The 23722-nt window shown below is 42.9% G+C and overlaps 1 protein-coding gene across 1 annotated transcript in view; it reads left to right on the top strand.

Moving 5' to 3' along the window:
* TRIM9 (tripartite motif containing 9) overlaps nucleotides 1-23722 on the top strand; it is a 108696-nt gene that overhangs the window by 63452 nt on the left and 21522 nt on the right. The window contains exons 4-7 of the mRNA XM_024734755.1: nucleotides 12586-12696; nucleotides 13825-13978; nucleotides 22015-22172; nucleotides 23364-23502. Of these exons, the coding sequence (XP_024590523.1) occupies nucleotides 12586-12696; nucleotides 13825-13978; nucleotides 22015-22172; nucleotides 23364-23502 (562 nt within the window). The remainder of the gene's footprint in view (nucleotides 1-12585; nucleotides 12697-13824; nucleotides 13979-22014; nucleotides 22173-23363; nucleotides 23503-23722) is intronic.

Raw genomic sequence — 23722 nt, 5'->3', positions numbered from 1 at the left:
TGGCATTGGGGTGGAGGGAGAAGTGAGGTCTGACCATTGGTTCTCTGTTGGGGTCAGGCAGTCAGCATCAGGGAGCTTCAGTATTGGGCAAGAGTGAGGGGACACAGCCTCGGGGGAGCTGGGGACTGGTGAGCAGCCCAGGAAGTGGCAGATATCCCCAGCAGGCTTGGAACAGGCTTTAGTCCCTGAAGAACAAAAGGAGATCCCATTTCTAAAAGAGTGGGATTCCAGTAAGAGAGCCAAGGGAGAGTTTCAAAATGAAGAACTAAGACAACAGAGCTTACAAGATTTGGGGCCAAAGCTTGGTGGCAGGGAAACTTCAGACAGGGCCAGTGCCCAGTTCATGGTTACTAGAAACAAGGCAAGAAACTAGTTGCTAACTGGGGCACGAGACCTCAGCAAGACCTGCAGCAAGACGGCAGTGCTGAGCCCTGAGCAGCGGAGTCACCGTCCTTAATCTGTGCCCAGCACACAGCAGCACCCAGGGCCCAGGGGACTCTGCTGTGAGCACGGGGGGCTGGGCAGCATGAAAAGAGAAACATTTCCCCAGGGAAGCTTAACAGATCTCTCCAAAGTTGAAGGAGACCCCAACTCTATCTTCTTCCTTAAGGTTCCCTCCTCTGCTACCCACCTGCAGCTCCTCGAAACGCATTTAGATCCACATACCCACTTCTTCCTTCCCCAAAGCCAGGGCAGTGATGTGGCCGGAATAGAAACCTTTCTCCCCTGCCTTTGTGACTTACCAACCTGTCACTCTGAAGGTGCCTGTGACATGGAGGCTGAGCTGCGACAACAGGGTCCAAGCCAGAAAGGGCCTGTGAGGGCTGTGCCCTACAATAAAGTTGGCCGGCCTGACCTCACTGGTGCTGTGTCAGAGCCATGTCCCTTTGAGTGTTCCCGATGTGACACAGAAGAGCAATTGCATCAAGGAGAGGCACAGCAGATTCTTTGTTAAAGAAAATTGCATGTCTCGAAGTTGCAATCTGAACCAGGAGTTAGGAAAGAAGGGTGCCCAGGGATTGAATGGTCAGAGAGCCTCAGTCTGTTGGCTTGGATAGCAAACCAAGGCTGGGGATCTTACCGCTTCTTCCAGAGAGGCCATTGCTGTTTTGGGGTGGTGGGCCTAACTGGAAGACCCTCTCAGTTTCATCTTAGAATGAATACAAGCCCCTGAGGGGCACCACACCAACCCCAGCCCTGTGGAGCCTTCGCACTGAACTGCAGGTGATCGAGAGAGCCCTGGGTTTTCCTCGGGAGACACCCACACTGACCCGTGTCATGCATGACTCACAAAGTGCTGACTCAGGGCGAGTTTTACTTAGACGACTTTCTCTAGCTCATCACTTTCCAGGCTCCTGTCCCTTAGTGTCTGTGATCAAGTTTTTTGCTTTTGACTTTTGTAAAGGGCCACTGGACTGTGTGTGTGTTTCATGGTAACATATGTAGTCATTCCTAAAATGTGCGGGAGACAAGTGTGGGTGTATTAAAGATGCTGTTTTTTTACCCAGAAAGTTCTCTGAAGGTTGTACTATGTGGATGCTAACCTTATACATTTAGCCGCAACAACCTGGGAAATGGGTTTAAATCCATAAGCATTTTCATCCAAGGTAAGTTAGGCCTAAGTGAAAAATTCTTCTGGAGTCACCATTTTTTTTTTTTTTTCTTGTGGTATGCGGGCCTCTCACTGCTGTGGCCTCTCCCTGCTGTGGCCTCTCCCGTTGCGGAGCACAGTCTCCGGACACGCAGGCTCAGCAGCCATGGCTCACGGGCCCAGCCGCTCCGCGGCATGTGGGATCTTCCCAAAACGGGGCACGAACCCATGTCCCCTGCATCGGCAGGCAGACTCTGAACCACTGCGCCACCAGGGAAGCCCTGGAGTCACCATTTTTTATCTGAATTAAAATCTAGAAGTGCTGTGAAATGTGATTCTGTAGTTACCCAGGAGCAACACAGAATGAGCATCCTTGATGACCAAGCCCTGGCTTTCATAACGGCAGTAGCTGACGTTCGGGGATACTTTCTTTGAGGCAGCACTATACAAACTGTGTTACAGGGATCAGCTCCTCTGTTCCTCACAACAACTCTGCAAGGTCATTATTACTATTATCCACATTCTAGAGATGAGGAAACCATGGCACCACGACATTAAGAACTGGTCCAAGGATCCAGAATTCCAGTCCTGGCAACCTGGCTTCAGAACCCAGAATCTGACCGTGGCCCCCTGCTGCCTCTGGCTGGCAGTACAATGCAGAGAGAAGGCGTAGGGGGATTTACCTAATCCGTTCACCAGTCAGCCAGCACCTACCTAATGCACACCTGCTAGGAGCAGAGTGCTGGGCACAGGGGCAGGGGGAGGGCGACACAAAGGTGACTCAGGATGATGGGGCTTACAGTCCTGTGGATGAGATCAGTCACACCCACAGATGACTCCAACACAGGTAGAAAGTGAGTTTCCAGGAGAAGGTGGCCCATGTCGTTAGAGTTGTGAGGAGGGCAAAGTTACTTCCAGCTAAAAGGGTCACAGAGTGCCTCATGGAAAAGCTGGCATTGGAGGAGCCCAAAGTCTGGGAGGCGTGTGTTGATGGCGACTTGCATTCTTGCCTGCAGGGATGGGCCAAGCTGTGCGAGAAGAAGAGGGTGATCAGCAGAGTGCACCCTGGTCTTGGTGCACCCAGTTAGTCATGAGGACCGATGGGTGCTTTTTCTGTTTCCATCTCCTGCTCTAACACTACTAAAAGCATTATCACCATAGCCCTCCCTTTTATCACCCTTCAGAAACCCAGAACTTTTATTGTTATAGTGGAACTTAAAATGTCATTTGAACCACATAGAGTAATAGAGTATCTAAAATAAAACCACAGCTGTCTTCGGGCAATGAGCTGGACAGCTGGGATTTTCCCTCTAATAGTGGACCAGCCGTTTTAATATGTAGCCATAAAATTTTAACTTTTTCCTTAACGGATGTCTCTTTTGTGAAACGTTGCAGACACTTTCCTGGCATCTTTAAACAGAAACTGGGAACAGTTTGTGTTAAGTCATAGGGTGACGACAGTGGCATCTCTGGGCTTTCTATACGGGAGAGATGTAAGGGCAGCAATCTGGACAGATAGGGGATCGAGGATTGAGAAAACATCATTTATTCCTATCAAAAAATGCAGAGCCCCCTGTCTCCCTCTCCTTAGTGCTGCCTCTGCAGGACGGGACTGTGTGGAAATCAGTTATAGGCTGTGCTGTGGGGATGGATGGGGATGGCACAGGAATAGCCGAAATGCATCTCGGGGACCCCACGTCCAGCGTCAGTTCATCGGTGCTGGTGGTCTGACCGGCCAAGCACACTGATGCACTCGGGGACCACTGAACAGAGGCAGCTGCCTGCCCTCATTACACCCTGCCCGGGGTGGAGTTCCCTGCCCCAGATCCCAAAGGGCTACTGAAACGAGAGACAGGTGGCTGGCTGTGGCCCACGGCAGCAAAGCTGTTCTGTCTTCTGTCTCGAGTGATTTGTTTCTCTGCTGTTTTCAGCTGATTGTATGTCGCTGCTTCTGAAAACAGCCAGCAAGGTCGACACCGCGACTGCTGATGTCAGCCTCCGAATGTCTCCCTCCCTCTGCTTTTCTCCTCCTGCCTCTTCCCTTTCTTCTCACTTCTGTTGCTCCTCAGATTTGTGAGAAAAGACTGGCCTTTTATAGACATCGCTTGCCAAGCACAGTACTTCTTTCTGTCTTTGTTGGCTAGCCCATCACTCACGGTCTGGCAGGGGTAATCTTATGGTCTTCCGCTTCCCTTTGGCAGAGTTCTCTTGGGGGCCTGCTTTTTGCTGACAAAGAGGAGAGTTGTACGTGTGTGTTTTTCTGGCAACCTTCTCTTCTTGAGCCATGCAAAAGACTAGGGGAGCTGGAAAGCAAGTGTGCATAAAGGCAGTCTTTATAATCTACTCATGCCCCTCTCTGAAAGCACTGATTGCTTGAGCAGATTGAACAGTTCTGGTTCTGAGGCAAGATGGAGCTGAGGGATGAGAAGCCCAGATTCTGGGTCATAGAGAACGGGGCGTAAGGACAGACTTTATCACTTACTAGGTCTCTAACCATGGACAAGTCTACAGCTCCATTTCTTTCACCTGTGCGTAAAATAAGGCTAGACGTAGTTGACACCTCACAGGGCATTGTAAAGCACTTAGCACAGTACTCAAGATATTAGCTTTATGGTTGCTGTCATTGGAAGACTGGAAATATGGTCTCACTCAGCACACTGAAGAAGTGCTCCTAGGGACTCATTTTCCATAAGACCAGAGTTCATATTGTAAAATTAGCCTATGTGCTGGTGTGATTGTCTCTGAACCTAGGAAATTCTTTAGCGGCTTGAGTATAATTGATCATCGCATAAACTAGTGCACCAAATTTGGTGAGCTATTTTTAAAAGCTGAAAAAAAGGCTTTGAGGCATATGCAGATGTGACCATATTTTAGGAACACTGTCTGAAATATAAATTATAGTTAATGCTGTCCTGTGGTTTGAAAACACACTGGGAGCCAAATGTCTGTTTTCAGGGTGTGGTAAACTAATCAAATGTCAGAAAGCTACTGGAGGGAAAAAGTGCTTTTGAGCTTTCAAAAACTATTACTAACTCACATTTGGTACTACTTGGGTGATATTCCCACTAGCAGCAGAGTTAGCTGCGTCCCCAGTTTTCTTGTACGAACTGTGTATTTTGTCAATATCCTTCCCGGGTCTTCCTTAACTGAGTAAGGCTTTAAAATATCTTCATTGCCTGTGATCCTCAGAGGGAATTTGTGACAACACTTAAAATGTGCCATTAATGAGATCTATGCTTTTTATTCAGGAACTTTACAAATGTCATCTTTCTTTTGGTAAGCCCAAAGAAACATCTGAGAATTATTTTTATTTATGTAACATTCAGAATTTGAAATAATTCTACAATCATCTTAAATGTGTTCTCTCCCCAATATTTTAGAATGAAATCATGTGTTGAATAGTACACAACTATGATGATAGGTGATAAGTGACAGGTGTCTTCTTGGTTTCTTGGTTCCCTTGCAACTCTAGAGCCTCTGAAAGAAAAAAAAATAGTTATAACTATTCAAATATAGTCTGAGAAAATCTAATCTTTAATTTCCATGTGTGGTTGGTAAATTAACATACCAATGACATTACTCAGTGAGAATGCTGAGGGCTAATCATAAAGCTTACTGTTTTACAGAGCTTTCACTTTTACAGAGGGCTTCCATGTCCCAACTGTAGTTATCTATGGAATGCTTGATTTTGAATCCAAGTGTACCATTGGGTTTTGTTAGATTCATTATCACGATTGGCATTGTTATCTTTGTTATTATTTACCATGTATTGCCTGTATGTCCCCATTATGCTAGCAAAAACATTAGTTACAGGGCCATATCATTAAGAGTAGAAATTTACACTAGGGATATTACTGGCTTACTTAAGCCATTTTGCCAATGCTTCATAACAGGCAAGTAATCCTTTGATTCAGGTTGAGAGAGAAAGAGAGAATGGAAGAAAAGGAAGAAGGTAGTCAGGAAGGAAAGAGGGAAGGAAAGACGACCAAGCTCACAAAGAATTTAAAAATAATTAGATAGGATTTAACTGTTACAGTCATTTCTAGAAAGAAAAGCAAAAACTAGAAAGAAAAAGTCAATAACCCACTCAATTCCCATAAAACTACTGGGAAGGAGTTCCATTAGTTCATTACAGTGAAGACATTTGGAAAAACTAGGCACACTGGAACACTTGAAACCTTTGCCCTCACAGAAGTCTTTTGGGGGTCAACTTTCATAATTTAACCACAGTTATTATTGATTACAAGCCTATCATTAATGGGGAATTCATTCGGCAAATTCTGTGGTCCTCTGCTTCCCACCGTGTAGGAGCAAAAGTCACAGAGGGCGTGTAAGGAATAAAGTGCCCAAGGTGCCCGTGGAATCGTCAGGATGCCATCACACACAGTTGGAACTCACCAAGGTTAGAGGACATACCTTTAAACACCCTCAACCCACTCTGGCAATGCCAATGAAGCATAGTCACAGAACTTGTTTAATGCCCTTTGCCTAAACCCATATATGAGTGACACTCTTAGCTCCAGAAGACACTTAAAGCACACTGTGAAGATGGTGGAATAATCCACCGTATCTCACATCTTACAAAACACCATACTGGATGCATCACTTTCATTGCGGAACAGCATAAATTGTAAATGTTCTCCTGTGTGGGTGGGACCACACCAGGATGGTTCTCTCTCTCCAAATACCTTGTATTTCTTCCTTCATTAACTTCTCTGTACAAGGATACAGTATTCTATACACTATGAGCATAATTTGGATATTCCACTCAATGTTTATTGATGAGGTTATTGGCATTCACACTTCTGAGATAGAAAGTTCACACTTTTACTGTTAAAATCTCAAGCCTTCCTCAAAACAGGTATGTGTTTTATTTATTTAATAGGCCTAAATGATCCTTTTATTTTATTTATTTATTTTTGCGGTACACGGGCCTCTCACTGTTGTGGCCTCTCCCGTTGCGGAGCACAGGCTCCAGACGCGCAGGCTCAGCGGCCATGGCTCACGGGCCCAGCCGTTCCGCGGCATGTGGGATCTTCCCGGACCGGGTCACGAACCCGTGTCCCCTGCATCGGCAGGCGGACTCTCAACCACTGCGCCACCAGGGCAGCCCAATGATCCTTTTATTGATTAAAAACTCAAAACCTCAGACTTGTCTTTGAAATAATTAGTTGCCAGTGTGGTTCAATTAATAACACTAGTACAGAGGATGGTATCTAGAGAATGGGGGAAATAGCTGCTGTATTTCCATAAACCATGTGGGAGAATGGTGGCATGTGAGAAATTAAAAATGTCCTTCCTTAATTTAAATGCTTTAATTTAATTTAGAATGTAATAATATAGGAGATAATATTCTACTCTAGGAGAAAATCAAGAGAATTATTTATTTTACTAGATGAATCTAATGGTCAAAGTACTTCACCTGTAACTCACCAATGAGTTAATTCCAAGCATCAGTTGGGCATCTTGCTTCAGGACATTATGGGACACATAGAAAAAACTATCCCCACTGACCAAAGGGACCTGTGAAGAATAAATTCTTCAAGACTGTATCTTGAAAGTACTTGTATCTTAGAAAAAAAAAAAAAGAATCGCATTATACTTCGAGGAAATTGTTTTAAATGGTGATGGAAATGTATAGATTCTATTTAAGAAAGACTATCTTGAAATATTGGAGAGAGAATGTTAGTATTTACTTAGACTAAAAACTCATTAGTCTTATCCCTCCAGACCCCATGATGAGAGAAAATACTATGAGAAAAAGTATTTATTAAAAAGAAGATTTAAAGAACAATTTTTAAAGAGCCACATGTAAGAGGGAGAGGTGAATGGAGGTGGAGGAAAGGTGTCAAGGTCAATATTGGATAAAATAATGAAATTCCCCTTAATTAACCTCAGTTCTTGCTGCTCTTTGTATCACCTGAGCTGAGTGGCGAGAGAGTGGCCTGTTCAAGGTGAGGCGGGAAAATGTAGTTGTGGATAGGCAGAATGAAATTTCACATTTGTACTGTATAAGCTCTCGTGGGTTACTCTCTGACACTAAAAAAGTCTAAGCATTCAAAGGGGCACAGCAGTCTGTTCTCAAATTCTCCTTTTCCGAAAAGGTACAGTGTCATATCCTGACCCAAGAAATGACCTTTATAAATTTGCCACTCAACAAAATAAAGCTCTTCAAGTGATCAGTAGGATTTGCCATCCAGAAGAGATGGTGACTGCTTATAAAATTGTGGAAGCCTTCTCTGAAACTGTGGACCACAGATTAATTGTCCCCTGAGAGCTGGTTTAGGCTTTAATGCACATGAAAACGGGAAGAGTGTTTCCAAGTTCCTATTTGTGTCACTCCTGCAACTTGTACATTTCCTTCTTAAGAAAAGAAAATCCAGACTTCCCTGGTGGCATGGTCATTAAGAATCCGGCTGCCAATGCAGGGGACACAGGTTCAATCCCTGGTCTGGGAAGATCCCACATGCCACAGAGCAACTAAGCCCATGTGCCCCAACTGCTGAGCCTACGCTCTAGAACCTGTGAGCCACAACTACTGAGCCCACGTGCCGCAACTACTGAAGCCCACGGGCCTAGAGCCTGTGCTCCGCAGCAAGAGAAACCACCACAAGGAGAAGCCCCCACACTGCAACAAAGAGTAGCCCCCGCTCGCTGCAAGTAGAGATAGCCTGCATGCAGCAACGAAGACCCAACGCAGTCAAAAAAAATTAAAAATAAATAAATAAAAGAAACTACTTAAATCCAGCCAGCTGCAAACATGGTGCCAAGGGTTTCTCCAGAGCATCAGAGCCACTGCACAGAAATGTGGAACGAAAAGAAAAAGTGATATGGCCTGGCTTCCTAAGAATTGTTTTTCATAAAAAAATATAATGTAAAAATAAATAATAATAATGTGGTAGAAATAACACAGAGTAAAGAAGGTAGCAAGTAAGAAAGCTGATAAAGACACTCAGAGAGGGACTTCCCTGGCGGTCCAGTGTTTAAGACTTCGCCTTCCAATGCAGGGGGTAGGGGTTTGATCCCTGATCCGGGAGCTAAGATCCCAAATGCCTTGTGGCCAAAAAAACCAAAACATAAAACAGAAGCAATATTGTAACAAATTCAATAAAGACTTTTTAAAATGGTCCACATCAAAAAGATCTTTAAAAAAAAGGGGGGGGGGGCTTCCCTGGTGGCACAGTGGTTGAGAGTCCGCCTGCCGATGCAGGGGACGCGGGTTCGTGCCCCGGTCTGGGAAGATTCCACAAGCCGCGGAGCGACTGAGCCCGTGAGCCATGGCCGCTGAACCTGCGCGTCCAGAGCCTGTGCTCCGCAACGGGAGAGGCCACAACAGTGAGAGTCCCGAGTACTGCAAAAAAAAAAAAAAAAAAAGACACTCAGAGAAAAAAATATTTATACTCTTAAAAGATTTAATTATCTGGCTGATTTCCATAAGATGGGAAATCTTGCTAGATTAATTATTTGAGAAACTAAAAGTTAATTATGAGGGACTTCTGTGGTGACGCAGTGGTTAAAAATCCACATCTCAACGCAGTAGACATGGGTTCAAGCCCTGGTCTGGGAAGATCCCACATGCCGCAGAGCAGCTAAGCCCGTGCACCACAACTACTGAGCCTGCGCTCTAGAGCCCGTGAGCCACAGCTACTGAGCCCACGTGCCACAACTACTGAAGCCCGTGCACCTAGAGCCTGTGCTCCACAAGAGAAGCCACTGCAAGGAGAAGCCCACACACTGCAACGAAGAGTAGCCCCCACTCGCCACACCTAGAGAAAGCCCGTGCTCATCAACGAAGACCCAACGCAGCCAAAAATAAATAAATAAATATATAAATAAATAAAATTTTTTCAATCTTATAAAAAAAATGTTAGTTATGAAACACCCAAAAATGCTGCTTCTGGGAACCTCACTGTTTAATTTTTAACAGTGATTTTTATCACAGGCTACTGTGATATTGCGAAACGGTTCATTAAAATGCTTTAAAAATGGACCAGCATCCATTGTGGCAACAGAGGGAGTTGAGAGCCAAGAATTTAGGGATGTTGAGTCCTTCCAAGAAGCTTGAACCATGGACTACAGGAGCCAATGGCAAACAGCCTTGAAACTCACAGACTCTTGGCAGTGCAACAGCAAAGCTTCTTAAGAGTAGTCAGAGCCCCCAACATTCCCACAGCTCCTGTTGCACCAAAAAACCTTGCTTGAGAAGGAAATTTATAGAGGCAGACATAGAATTTTATGAGGCCTGAGTAATGTATTTATTTCAGCACATTTAGGTCATAAAATTATCATTGAGCTGAATGTTCTGGAAAGTAAACACAATTCCGTCTTTTTTGCCTCAAAAGCAGACTTACTTTGGGTTACAGCGCTCAGATCCAGTCTGTGCTTGTTGTTTGGACTTTCAGTACCAGTCAGTTCTGCATAGTCTAGAGCAGATGCCATTTGGATAGTGAATGGTGACTGCTGAGGTTTCTGCTACCTAGCAGCATTGATGCACAGGTGGCTGAAATGTAAAAACATTTTCTGGGAACAATTTAGTCAAGCCTCATATAGCAGAGAGGAGTAGCGTATTAGCTGTAGGTCACCTGTGTTGCATTTTTAAGGGTTTAACCTGTGGGTGTTTTTTTTCCCCTAAAAAGCAGAAACTTAACCTTTCTTTACTTTCCGATTTTAAAGTAAAATAATAAAATATAGTAATTTGCATTCCTTGAGCCCAGACCAACAGACGGTGGTGGTAGTTTGACAGAAACATACTAGATGTCAGAAGAAAATAAATCAAACAGTGAATTTAAAATTTGATCTCTCCACCCCCGCCAATCAAAATCACAAAACAATCCCCACATCAAAGTTGGTTTCTTTCACCAATTCCGATAAAGAGATTTTAAAGCCTACATTTTATTTTTTATTTTAATTATATTAAAAGTTTAAAAGCAATAACAAATCAGCTGTCAAAATATTAGGAGACTCCAAATAGTCAAAACAATCTTGCAAAAGAAGGGCAAAATTGGAGTTCTCACACTTCCTAATTACAAAATGTACTGCAAAGCTATGAAGTATAATACTGGCATAAAGACAGACAAAAGACCACTATTGAATAGAGCCCAGAAATAAACTCTCACACATATGGTCAAATGATTTTTGACAAGGGTTCCAAGACCATTCAATGGGAAAAGGAAGTTTTGTAACAAATGATGCTGGGGAAACTGGCTATCCTCATGCAAAAGAATGAAGTTGGGCAGGTATAAAAATTAACCCAAGGTAGATCAAAGATTGAAATGTAAGAATGGAAACTATAAAACTCATAGATGAAAACATAGGGCAAATGCTTCATGACACTGGATTTGGCAATGATTTCTTGGATATGACACCAAAAGGCACAGGCAACAAAAGAAAAAGTAGACAAATCGGACTTCATGAAAATTTATAAACTTTGTGCATCAAAAGATAGGAAGAAAACCAAACAATCCAATTTAAAAATGGGCAAAGGACTTGAATAGACCTTTCGCCAAAGAAGATACACAATAAGCACATGAAAAGATGCTCAAGGGCTTTAAAAACAAAAAAAAAAAAAAAAAAAAAGTTAAAATAGTAAGTTTTATGTATATTTTATGAAAATAAAAAAATCAGAAAGGAAGATCAACAATAATGAATGGATGAACTGTCAAAAAATTAGGAAGAACTTTGTGTCAAAAAAATAGGTTAAATTATGATAAGCCACGCAATCAGATATTTATGTAACCAGTAACATTTATTGATGGCAGCAACACGGGAAATGCCTATGATATGGTGTTAAGTGGGAGGAGATAAAATTGTCACATACTATAATTGCAGCTATAACTAAATCTAGCTCGGAAAGAAAACTGAAAGGAAATATCAAAATGCTTTAACAATTTGCATTGGAGTGGTGAGGTGATTTGCTTCTTTTTTTTTTTTTTTACCTATTTTCCTATTGTTTTTGAAAGAGGATGTCATAATCTTTCATGGAAAATAAATTTATAATGAAAACTGAAAAGAAGGAACAAGGAAAAGTTTTAAAAATCATTGTTATTAAAACCCCTTTTAGTTATTACCCATAAAATCCAGAATGGTGGTTATTTTTGAGGCTTTTGCCAAGTAGTATAAATGTAGAGGATGAGTAATTGAGGTTCCTAGAAAACCCTTGTTCAACTCTATGCTTCAAAAACTGCTTCAGGATTTGGGTCACTGAGCAGAGGACACAGAAGCTGAACGTTTCTAAAGAAGGAAACTTTTCAAGGACTGCCATGCCCTTGACACTGGGCAAAGACAGCTTCCTGGAGAGAAAAACTGCATGTTCAGAGAGATGCCTCTCTAGGTTAAGGTAGACTCATCTCTCGGCAAATTGCCTTTGAAACTGCTTTCCAAAGTGAAGCAGTGAGTAATGCTAAGTGGATTATAACGTGATTCTGTATCCATCTTTCTCTGGCATACTTGCTGTCATTAGCTCATTGTCTTTCAGCAAGTTCCACCTCTAGCCCTACTCTACCACCCACCCAGGGAAAAGAGAATTGGAACAAGAGAGGATCTGGGTTCAGATGATGTCTGCTCTTTAGGAGGGACCGGTAGAGGGCTTCTGTCCCAGAGCAGAAGCTGCAGCTGCGCCTCAGGTTACTCAGCTCCTTGACAGGCTCTCCACGACCTCCCACTTAGAGCAGCTCCCGGAAGAGGGGAGTGAGGGGGACCTGTGGAAGATGTCCCTTGAGGCACCAAGGTAACCCGCTTCCCAGAGGTCCAACATCTGTGTGCCTTTCTGATGGGTCCAGTTGTTATAAGCCCCTCCCCATAAAAGCCATTATCTAATCCGTCTTCCAGAGCCATTGTCCACAGCAGACATTGCCACACCACAAATATTCTCATAAATTTAGTTCCATTCCATGATGCTCTTGGATTCTGGTTGAAAGAAGCTTTCCAAAGTCCCAGTTTGCTTTCTTTTCTACCCTCTGCCATTTTGAACCATTCTGTTGTCTCATCAATCCTAGGTGGTTCGAGATCAGATCTCTCACTGCACAGTGAAATTGCGCCAGACCACAGGTCTCATGGAGTACTGCCTGGAGGTGATTAAGGAAAATGATCCTAGTGGCTTTTTGCAGGTAAGTGTCAACTAGTTTCTGCTTCAGATTCTCAATGCCCCACGAGACTGAGTCTACAACGCCAAGGCCAGACTCCCAACGGCCCTGGCTGGGCATAGGCCCCTGCACATCAGAACCCACCTTTGTGTGGCCGTGCGGACATGGGTGCCTGCAGAACTTCACTGGCTTCTCAGAAGTCTCTGCCACCACGTGCTACAAGATTGAGAAGTGCATGGGCTTTTAAATTTGTTTTTGTTTATGTTTGATCATGAAAACATAATTCCCTCTAAGTTCCTCCAAAACAGAGTTATTGCCTTGCTTAAGAATTGGGTTCCTTTACTAATATCCTGGACAGTTTTGTCAGCTAGAGATGTAATTATACAAGGTTTCTACCTTTTTTGACACCTCCTTCTGGCCAGTAAGTCAGTGATTTCCCAAATAAATTGAAGTTTTTTCATTCCTTGGATGTCTCATGATTTCTTCAGAGTTGTTTTAGTGACATGTTATGATGTCAACTAAATTTTACCTGACTTTTGATCCCAGTGATTAAGGGACCTTTTATTAAGGAACGTGTAGATTCCTTCCAACTGACATTCTACCAAACTGGCCAAGAACAACAGAGGGGACCTAAATATAAGAAACAAAATAGTTCTCTACCAAAGAATAAAGTCATACATGAAGATGATGTGCTTAAAGTGTAGGAAATTCTATATTACAGGTTAGCATATGCAGCCTCTCTGAACTATTTAATCAAAGTAATTTCTAAGTCTTGACAGGATACCCACAGCTCATATCAGAAACTTAGGGCCATTGGTTCTAGTAGGTTTAACTAATTGCTAACATATCATTATTTAGTGTTGTTGGCTTTTAGTTGATAAGTCATAAACAGCATGATCATATATCCAGATCATATATTAGAGCAATTAACAGCAGCTAATTATATATAGTGCCTCCCTCTGACTCCCAAAAGTGTTCAGATTTTCATGGTAAATCACGGGTCACCCTCGTCATAAAAGGCTCCTTGCTGCCTGCACAGAGACAGGAAGGGTGTGAGTCCCGAGGCACTCGGTGGGCTGCTCTGGGAGAGCCGAAGAGCTCTGTGTCCATTGTGGGGATGTATTTCTGAGGCTGTGGTCTTTGTTGCGATAGATTTCTGACGCCCTCATAAGGAGAGTGCACCTGACTGAGGATCAGTGGGGGAAAGGCACGCTCACTCCCAGGATGACCACGGACTTCGACTTGAGTCTGGACAACAGCCCTCTGCTGCAGTCTATCCACCAGCTCGACTTTGTGCAGATGAAAAGTGAGTGCCTGTGCCACCCCCCTGCCCAGTCATAGCAGTACCCCAAGTGGATCCTGGTGCTGGAAGCAGGATAAAGGCGGCTTGCCAGATTGCAGCAAACAGAAGGCAGCCTCCAGGTTTATAAATCAGCTGAGAGGTGGGAAAGTACACACACACACACACACACACACACACACACACACACACCCCTCTCTGGTTAATGTTACAAAAATCTGGAGTGGCTCCTGTCTTATCATGTAATAGAAATGTACCCTTTTAGCTGGGTGACCTGCCTCTCAGAAAGTCAGATAAATCCAGATCAACTCAATGCTTGCGTCTTTGAGAATCTTAGAGATTTCACATGCTCAGCATCAGAGAATAGCTGACATAAAAAGAGGAAGAAAGAGAGAGAGCTGTACATAAAATCTTGTTACAGATAGTAACCCAGATATATTGATATAAATCAAGGGAGTTAGAATTGAGACTGCTTCCACAGGAGTAGAGATAGTGGCAAACAATTGAGTGTAGATTAGCGGGAATTTGAGAGGATCAGTCAGCCTGCCTATAGTGGTCAGGAAAACGAGAGCCTGGACACAGAAGGAAAATGAAAATATGAAATAAATTTTAACTTTTTAAACTTTTTGGTCCATGCAATTAGGGGATATGGCAAGATCTGTTTGAGATTTGGGGTGGCTGAGGGGAAGTACAAGTACTTAAAATTATCTTAAGGAAAATAACTCTTTGAAAAAAAGCTAAAAACTCAAACCAAACATGCAATGATATTTTTATGGCAGTGTAAGTAATAGCCCATTTGAAAAATATTTCTGATTTTTAAAACTTCTTATTGTGAAATAATTATACATTCACAGGTAGTTGCAGCAATATTAAGGAGAGGTCCCCGGTACCCTTCAGCCAGTTTCCATCAGTGGTTACATCTAGCATTTAACTATCACATAATATCAAAACCAGGAAATTGACATTGGTACAGTTCTGTGCCATCAGGTCACATGTATAACCGCCTCTGCAATGGAGATACAGAACTATTCCATCACCACAAAGATTTCCCTCCTGCTGCCTCTTTTAGTTACACCCACACGCCCCCCCTCCCCCATCCCCAATCCCTGGCAACCACTGATCTGTCCTCTATCCCTCTAACTTTGTCATTTTCTAATCTTTTTTTAAAACTGAAGAAATTGATTTGCTCTTTGCTTCTCCCAATTTAAGCGTCCGTGTAATAAATAACTTAGAATTCAGTGCTTTAACATTTTTGTTTCTTAAGAAAAATCTGCATGCGTCCTTTTATTAGACAGAGAGAGCCATATAACCCAGCGAGTGTTAGGGCTACAGACTACATCATGCAGTTACACTCATCCCTGTCCCTGGTACATGTACTTCCCTCATTTTTTTAATGGATTTTGGCCCTCTTTTATTTTCAGTTTTCTCATCTTTTTGTTTCATATGTATTGCTTTGGGATAATGCCTTAATTTTCGAAGTAAGTAGTGTATAGATTATAAATAAAAATGCTTCGTTGTAGTAACAAAAATAGTTAGCATTTACTGACTGCCTACCAAACCAGACACACTCCTAATTGCTTTCCATGGATTAACTCATTTTATTCTCACAATCCTAGTAGGCAGCTGAGAAAACTGAGGCACAGGAAGACTGGGTTACTTGCCTGAGCTCACCCAGCTAGTGAGTGGCAGGGCCGGGATTCAAACGCGGGAAGCATGGTTCCAGAACCCACACCTACAACTTCTGGTTTGTGCTGTAAAGTTAATGCCTTACTAAGTGGCTTCTTCAAGGAATAACTGAAGTCTTCTCTTAAACTTAAGAAATTTAATTTTTTGTTGCAGCAGTGCTTTCAAGCTTTAAAATTTTTTTTTCTTTAACACCTACACGGTAGCCTGTGATGTGTCACCATCCAAGTCGTATAGAGAGCCTGAGGTAAAGCCCCCTTGATCAGCCTCTCTCTTTGCCCAGTTCCTTCAAGGAGGTAGAATCATTGAAAGGTTATGTCATAAGTAGCTCAGAGGAGAAAATGTGTCACAAAAGGGCAATGTAAGGGCTTTTGGTGGAAGAGAAAAAAAAAAAAGAGCCAATCCAATTAGCCTTGGTGATGGGGCAGGAGGAGGGGCTGGTAGAGGATAGAAGCCTCAGGGCTTTCAGATGGTTTAATCAGCTGGAGAGCCCTCTCCTCCCCCATCCGTCCTGAGTCATGTCCATCTGCCATGGTGGACTCCAGGCCAGCTGGCACGATGGTAACTATTGTACTGGAGTGAACTGGCCCTTCATCTGATGTGGGAACTGCAGGTTCACGTGTCGTGCATCACAGACCACATTCCTAAAGCATTCTCACTTGGCCATTTAGGGCTGCACACAGGAGTTAAGTGTGGACACAACTGTACACACAGGAGAGAATGTCACACACGCTAAAGGCCAAAACGCAGAAAACTCTCACAGCAAAAATTCACCTGGAACACAAAATTATCCAGAACAGTTATTTATGAATTCAATATAGCAGGTCATTTGGTATGAGAGTGGATTATTCCATTTTCCTTTTCAATACTTCATGTTAATTTAATTTACTTCTGTTAAGTATCCCTCTGCAGAGTTCATTTATAAGCTTTGCTTTGTGCTCATTAAGTTTAATTAATTCAGTGAGAGCCCAGTCCTCTTTAGAATCTAAATAATTTTTATCTGTCATGCTTTCAATGGAAAGAAAAAGCCAAAAGGTATGACACAGTAGAACTTGATTGACGGTAGTTAAGACTTCTCCTACTGGCCCCTTTGATATCTGTTAGTATATACACAACCTTGCCTTGTGTAGTGTTGGTCTTTTTATTTTCTTAGGGTATTCATAGTCAGTTTAATAAACTGTGCTTTCACAGCTTGTCAGTAAAAATATCTCAAGAAATTACACCCCAATATCCATGTACAAATGGCCAAATTTAAGTAGCATTTGGAATGGTGTTAATCTGACCATCGTGAGACTAACAATACGTTAGTTTCAATATATGATATCTAATTGTGCGAAGTGGATTAGCAGAAACTTTAAAATATTTTCAAAGTTACTAGAAATATGTATTTAAAGCTATGATTCAAACTTACAGCTAGAATATCTGTTTAATGCCTGACTCAAAATCTGAGCATCTCTCTGGTTTTGAAATTTCATCTCAGGTGCCTTTTTTTTTTTTTTTTTTTGCGGTACGGGGGCCTCTCACTGTTGTGGCTTCTCCCGTTGCGGAGCACAGGCTCCGGACGCGCAGGCTCAGCGGCCATGGCTCACGGGCCCAGCTGCTCCGCGGCATGTGGGATCTTCCCAGACCGGGACACGAACCCGCGTCCCCTACATCGGCAGGCGGACTCTCAACCACTGCGCCAACCAGGGAAGCCCGCCTTTCTTTTTTTAATATCAAAGAAGGTAGGTCTGTGGTTGGTTTTTAAATATTTCCACTTAGGCCAGCTGCTACTCAGCTAAAATGCATTGCCTGAAATTATTCTCTTATTAGTTAAGAATTTAACTGATCTGCTCTTTCTGATTCCATATCACCCTCAGGCAATTGAGATTTGAGTAGAGAATGCTGGTACCCCCTTTGTTCAAATATTCCTAAATTGTGATGGCATGTTTTCCAGTTGCATTTTGATTAGAAAATCATCTTACCCTCTTTCCAGACTATGGGAGTTGTGCTTGATCTCTCAGGCTTTTCTTTTGTAGAAAACAACTGATTAAACTTTGTTTTCTGTTTTTATTACGGAGTAATGAACACATTTTTCCTTAATTCTAAATGGCTATTTTCAACGCTTACCAGGTCATGGGAAGGAAATTTTAATTTTTTTTTCCCAGTCTATCAAGGGCTCTGCTGCTTGGCTCAGAATAGACTTCAGACACCTACCTTCTCCCAGAAAAATATTACCCCAGAATTGCCTAAGTACACAAAGTGGTCCAAGGTTCATGAGTCAGTGCTGAAATGAAACACCAGTGTCTTCATTCCAGCCCAGGATGAAACATTGACCTAATGGTCTATCAAGCGTTTTTAGCACATAGACCAATGGCCGTTAATCCCTTGAGTGCCTCTACTCACCTAAGGACACATTTATCTTCATTAACTAGTGTTGAATGTTAAAAGCCCTGAGTATGCACCAAGGTCATGGGCAAGGACAGTATGATCTGAACAGACCCTCCTATAAATCATGGAGAACGAATGCACAGAGCTTTGGCAGTGATGGGAATGAGCACACGTGCGGACTCGTGTGGAATCTGTTCATGGTCTGAGGGCCTGGAATCCGTGTCCTCAAAGCCCGTGTTCACATTTATCCTTAGCAAAGTACTAGTGATAGCTTTCAGAAACAGCCTGTCCTTCCTCTAAAGTCTAAACTTTCCTCAGATGCCATTTGTATTATTCAACCACCATAAAAAGGAAAGACAGTCTACAAAGGAACCTTCAGAGAACATGACGGAGTAAAATTGCTTTCCCAACCACCGTAGCTCTTAAGGTGAAATGTTTCTTTATACCAGCAATTCTTGAGAAGCTTTATTGTTCACATTATAGGAACCAAAAATGTTTCATTCTCTTGGAATTAGGCCTACACTTTCCGTCTCATTCACTATTACTGAACCCCAGAATGGAGAGGAAATAAAAACATCAAGCCCCTGGAACCAACCAGCTGGGCATCAAAACCCAGCTCTGCCACTGACTAGTGGTGAACTCTTTCTGTGTTTCAGTTTCTTTGTCTAAAATAGGGATAATAACAGTATCTACCTTGTGGGGTCGTGCTGAAAATTAAATGAGCGAACACATGTAAGCCTCTGCCCACAGTCTGGCCCTCAGCAGTGTTTCCACAGCAGGGGATCTCTTTTCTCCCATTGTCCTCACCACACTCCTGTGAAACCTCACAGAGGAATTCTGGATGGTTGTGAGTGCTCTCAATCTGAAAAGTACTGGGAAGAGGGAAAAGTAAACAAATGTGAAAAACGTGAGAGATAATTTGAACTAGAATGGCCTTTAAAAGGTAAGACATTTGAGGGCTTCCCTGGTGGCGCGGTGGTTGAGAGTCTGCCTGCCGATGCAGGGGACACGGGTTCGTGCCCCGGTCCGGGAGGATCCCACATGCCGCGGAGCCTGCGCGTCCGGAGGCTATGCTCTGCAGCGGGAGAGGCCACAACGGTGAGAGGCCCGCGCACAGCAAAAAAAAAAAAAAAAAAAAAAGGTAAGACCTTACAAAAAAAGGTAACACATAACAAGCCACTGTGGCAGAATTTAATTTTGAGATGAGGCTCCACCAGACCCCAGGGAGGTCAATAAGAACACCAACCCTCCTGTGTCGAAGAGAATTTTTAGCCTGAAGCTTGATTTTACAGGCTAAAAGGATGCTGAGTACTAGAATTCTGATCAGGTCAAGGGAAACTAGTTCTTTGGGAAAAATAAACATGTCCAGGAATGATCATGAAGGAGTTAAGATAGTTATTGTAGCTCCAACTATAGGAATTTCAATAAAATAAAACCTTCTCTCTCAGAGTTCAGCCCAGGAACTGTAATGCTGTCCATTTCCAAAACACAAGAGATAAATCAATTTGAAAATACTTTATATTCTTGTAGGTCATTTATTTTATACCTAATAAAGTGAAAAAGGGTAATAATAATATAACACCCAGTATAAAATCCGTTGTTCTGAAATGCCAGCCTTAGTCTTTGCTAATGAGGCTGTAATTATGTCACATTTCCTTTTATATGCAACATCACTTTGGGGTAAATAAGGAAAAAGAAAAAATAATTCTCAGCACATTGAGAATAGATTTAGGTACATGCAAATGTTTCTGGGTTCCTTCCTTCTCTCTCTTCCTTTCTCTCTCTCTCTCTCTCTCTGTCTCTCACTTTGCTTTCTTTGTTTGCTTGTTTGTTTAAATTTGGGACACTGTTAAGATCTGAAGATTAGTGACTGGTTAGACATTTTTCTCTCTTCTTGGCCTTTTAAAGTGTATCCATTGAGGACTTATGAATGAAGTTCACATGCTTTAATTATATATGATACCATGTATTTCAATTAATCTTTTAATTATACCTATGTCTATATGGGAAATTTGAGGTTTCTTATCAGAGACATTGCAAGTATTTGTATGATTCAAATTGAAAACGTCTTGTGATCTTATTCTTTGATTTTAAAATTGATGAAATGTAAACTTGCCTGAAACATGAACAAAGGGAAAATGAAGACTGATAGGGCACATAATGAAATAGAGTCCAAGAAATTGTTGTTTTATGGAAGGCTGTAACCATTAGGCACAGCTAAGAGCAAATGTCCCCAGGGAGAATCATTCCATGTCTCTAGAAGCCCTCTGAAGAATGGTTTGCTTAAACTTGTCAGATTTTACTCCACTGTTGATATGTTAAGATGTATTCTGTTTATACGGAAAAAAATTTAAATGACAAAGTAAATTCCTAACTGGAATAACGACCTTAAGTTAACCTCCAATTACAACTCCTAGATGATACCTGTTACATGTAGATGGTCATTAGAATCATTTGAAGCAGCTGTCTTCTGTCTCCTCTTCCCAGCCGGTCCTGTAGTCTATGTATTGAACAACGCAGTGCTTTTATTTCCTTTCCTCCAATTCCAGATTTCCTCTGCAGCTGCAGAGCCACTGTTCTCTGATAAGATTCCACCTGAACCCTGTGCAATTGAACCTTGAAACATTATTTCCCTTCCTAAACTGATGACCTCCAATTACCTGGGGGTAATTTTGATTTAATTATGTTTGATCTGGTAACTCAGGCATGGTTTTCTTGTCATGTACCAGCCTTGTTAATTATAAGATAATAGACCTGCTTCACCTTCATATCACTTATAGTCACTGCTTTTGTCTTCTAGGTAATCCACCACAGAACCTGTTTTCTAAACTGCTGTTAAATTAACCATCTCAGTCAGGGTGACTGGCAAGGAGATTTAATTCAGTGCATGACACTCCAAGTCCAGTTTTGGTACAGCATACCAGGTGTTCCACAGTTAACATTTGTTCACCTGAATGTCCCTGGACGTGGTCCACACCATTCTCTCCTGTGTTAAAGTGCTACAAAAATAAATTCATGTTTTGGTGCTGAAAAATAATTTTAAGCAGTTAGTAAAAACACTGCTCCCAGATACATAAATTGAGTTCATATGTTAGGAGCTAGGATTATTCATTCGCTGACATTTCTATGTCTGTATGTCTGAAGGCTCAACTAATCTGCAGTTTTAAGTAATACAAGACTCAGCACAAAATGGGGGGGGTGGTTTTGTGACTAGTAACACTGTGACAGATTCTCACAAGGTCACAAGGACACTCTGACCTTCCCTGCCAGGCCCCATCTGTTCCCATACTCCTCTCTAGGTTCACAGTTCACTGCTCTACACCTACAGGAAGAACAGACTTGAACTAGTGCCATTTTCAAGGTATAGCTGCTTTGAAAGAATGGTGTCAAATTCCTCAGAAGTTTCAAAACTGAGAAATCACTGTTTGTGTCACTTGGTACCAAATTTTCAAAAATCCAGAGCTATAGCTACTTATGTGCACAAAACCTTGAGTGGAATCACTAATAAGAAATGATAGAACCTTAGAAATATAGTGGTTTCAGAGCTATTTCTCAGCATAGGCAGTTCCCATTTTATTAAATGTGGTTTAAGGCTCAGAATAAACTCTATGATAAATTCATCAGCCGTGTTATGGGGGTGAAACAGGCTTCAGTGGGCTGGATGGGACATCCATTTCCTACGTGAAACACTTCTCTTAGGGATGATGTCTTCGGTGCTCAAGGGCGTGAGAACAGAGCCGTTGTCTCCCCGCCAGGTAAGGTAGGAAGTGCCACCATGAGCTGGGAAAAGGCAGCGCAGTAGACCAGAAACCACTGCCACTCCTGGAGACTCTAGGAGGGATCCTGTTCAGGCGCCCCCCACCTCCATGCACCCCAGGCTAGCTGCTTAGCCCAGCCACTTGGCCTAAGTAAGGGCGTGCTTCTCATTCCTAGATACTGAAAATGTTGGCAGCTCGACAGAAGCCAGTGTTACACTAATTTCTGTTTAGCTTCCTCTCCAGTCCCAGCGACTCCCATCCTACAGCTGGAGGAGTGCTGCACCCACAACAACAGCGCTACGCTGTCCTGGAAACAGCCGCCCCTGTCCACGGTGCCCGCCGAAGGATACATTCTGGAGCTAGATGACGGCAATGGTGGTCAGTTCCGGGTAAGTGGAGAACCTACAGCTTGTCAGCCAAAACCGGTGACGACCTCGGAGGACCCACCATGGAGTCTCCAACCCATCCCGGCAGGGCCTGCCTGCTCTTCATCTGAGGCCTGCTTTCTCCATGTCCCATCAAAGAAGGACAAAGGAGTCCCTGAATAGAAACTGCTCCACTCTTCTGAAGAGAAAATATTGATACATGCAGTACTGCCAGCTCTGGTGTCAGATTGCCTGCATTCAAGTCCCAACTCCCCCACTTGGCTCTGGGACTGTGCCCATTTCTCAGCTCTCTGAGCCCTCAGGTCCTCATTTGTAAAAGGGGGATGACAATAATACGTACCTCGTGCACTGTTGTTAAGAGCCACTTAGATAATTCATATAAAATTCTTAGCATGCTGCGATCTCAGACCCCAATCTACTGAGTATCCCACTGACAAGTTGTCATTTTAAGGCTGTGCTTTTGATGCAAATTATTTTTACTCATTACATCAGCATAATGTTGCAACGTGTACAGCTAAAGAGAGAGGCATCTGCCTAACCTATGCTAAGGATGCATTATGCTAGGATTTATTTTAAGCTTTTGAAATGTCATTCTTCCTCCCTTCCCTGTTTCCTCCCTCTTCCTTCTGTACTGTGGTGAAAATCTGAATACTCATGATTTCCCTTCCTAAACTTCAAAACTCCTATGCTTTGTGACAGTTTCTGAAGTTATCAGTGGGTTATAAACATAGCATAGAGACCACTGCGTGTTTTCAAACCTGTTTTTTACAAATCATACTGGTGAATAAAGAGCTCAGTAGGTATAATATACTGAATAAATGCCAATAATAATAATAAGCATAATGGTAACTGTAAGTACCCAGTTTTAATCTTTTAAGCCCTATCTGCTAATAACTAGCATTCAGTAAGCTGCCAGACCCATGCTAAACACAAGGCACTATGCTAGTCAGTTTGCACGTACGACCTTATATAATCCTCACACCAACCTCATAAGGTAGGTATTTTTGTCCCCATTTTACAGAGAAGGAAACTGAGGCTAAAAGAGGTCAATTCAGTGCCCAGTAGCTCACAGGATGAGCTCAGATCAGGCAGACCCCAAAGCACCTGCTCCTGTCCACCCTGCAACATTGCCTCCTGACCAGCCCCGGGCAAGGGTTCGAGTTAAATGGTGGCCTGTTCTTTTCTGCCCCTCAGGAAGTGTATGTTGGAAAGGAGACCATGTGCACCGTGGATGGTCTTCACTTCAACAGCACATACAATGCTCGCATCAAGGCCTTCAACAAAACAGGAGTCAGCCAGTACAGCAAGACCCTGGTCCTCCAGACGTCCGAGGGTAAGGCCCTTCAGCAGTATCCCTCAGAGCGAGAACTGCGAGGCATCTAGAATGGCTGGCAAGCCCGGAGGTAACCCCACCACTGCCCACATTCGCAAGTGTTTCCATGATTTGCCCTGCATTCTGGCACAGAGCCGCTGTTTTTCTCCTGCCTTTAGCAAGCCCATGGTATGTGGACGTGATCAAACCAAAGAGTCCACAGCGGCAGTTCCAATGGCCT

The sequence above is a fragment of the Neophocaena asiaeorientalis genome, unplaced genomic scaffold, assembly GCF_003031525.2.
Source record: "Neophocaena asiaeorientalis asiaeorientalis breed wild unplaced genomic scaffold, Neophocaena_asiaeorientalis_V1.1 scaffold547, whole genome shotgun sequence".
Classification (NCBI taxonomy): Eukaryota; Metazoa; Chordata; class Mammalia; order Artiodactyla; family Phocoenidae; genus Neophocaena; species Neophocaena asiaeorientalis.
This window is presented reverse-complemented; position numbering and strand designations above follow the sequence as displayed.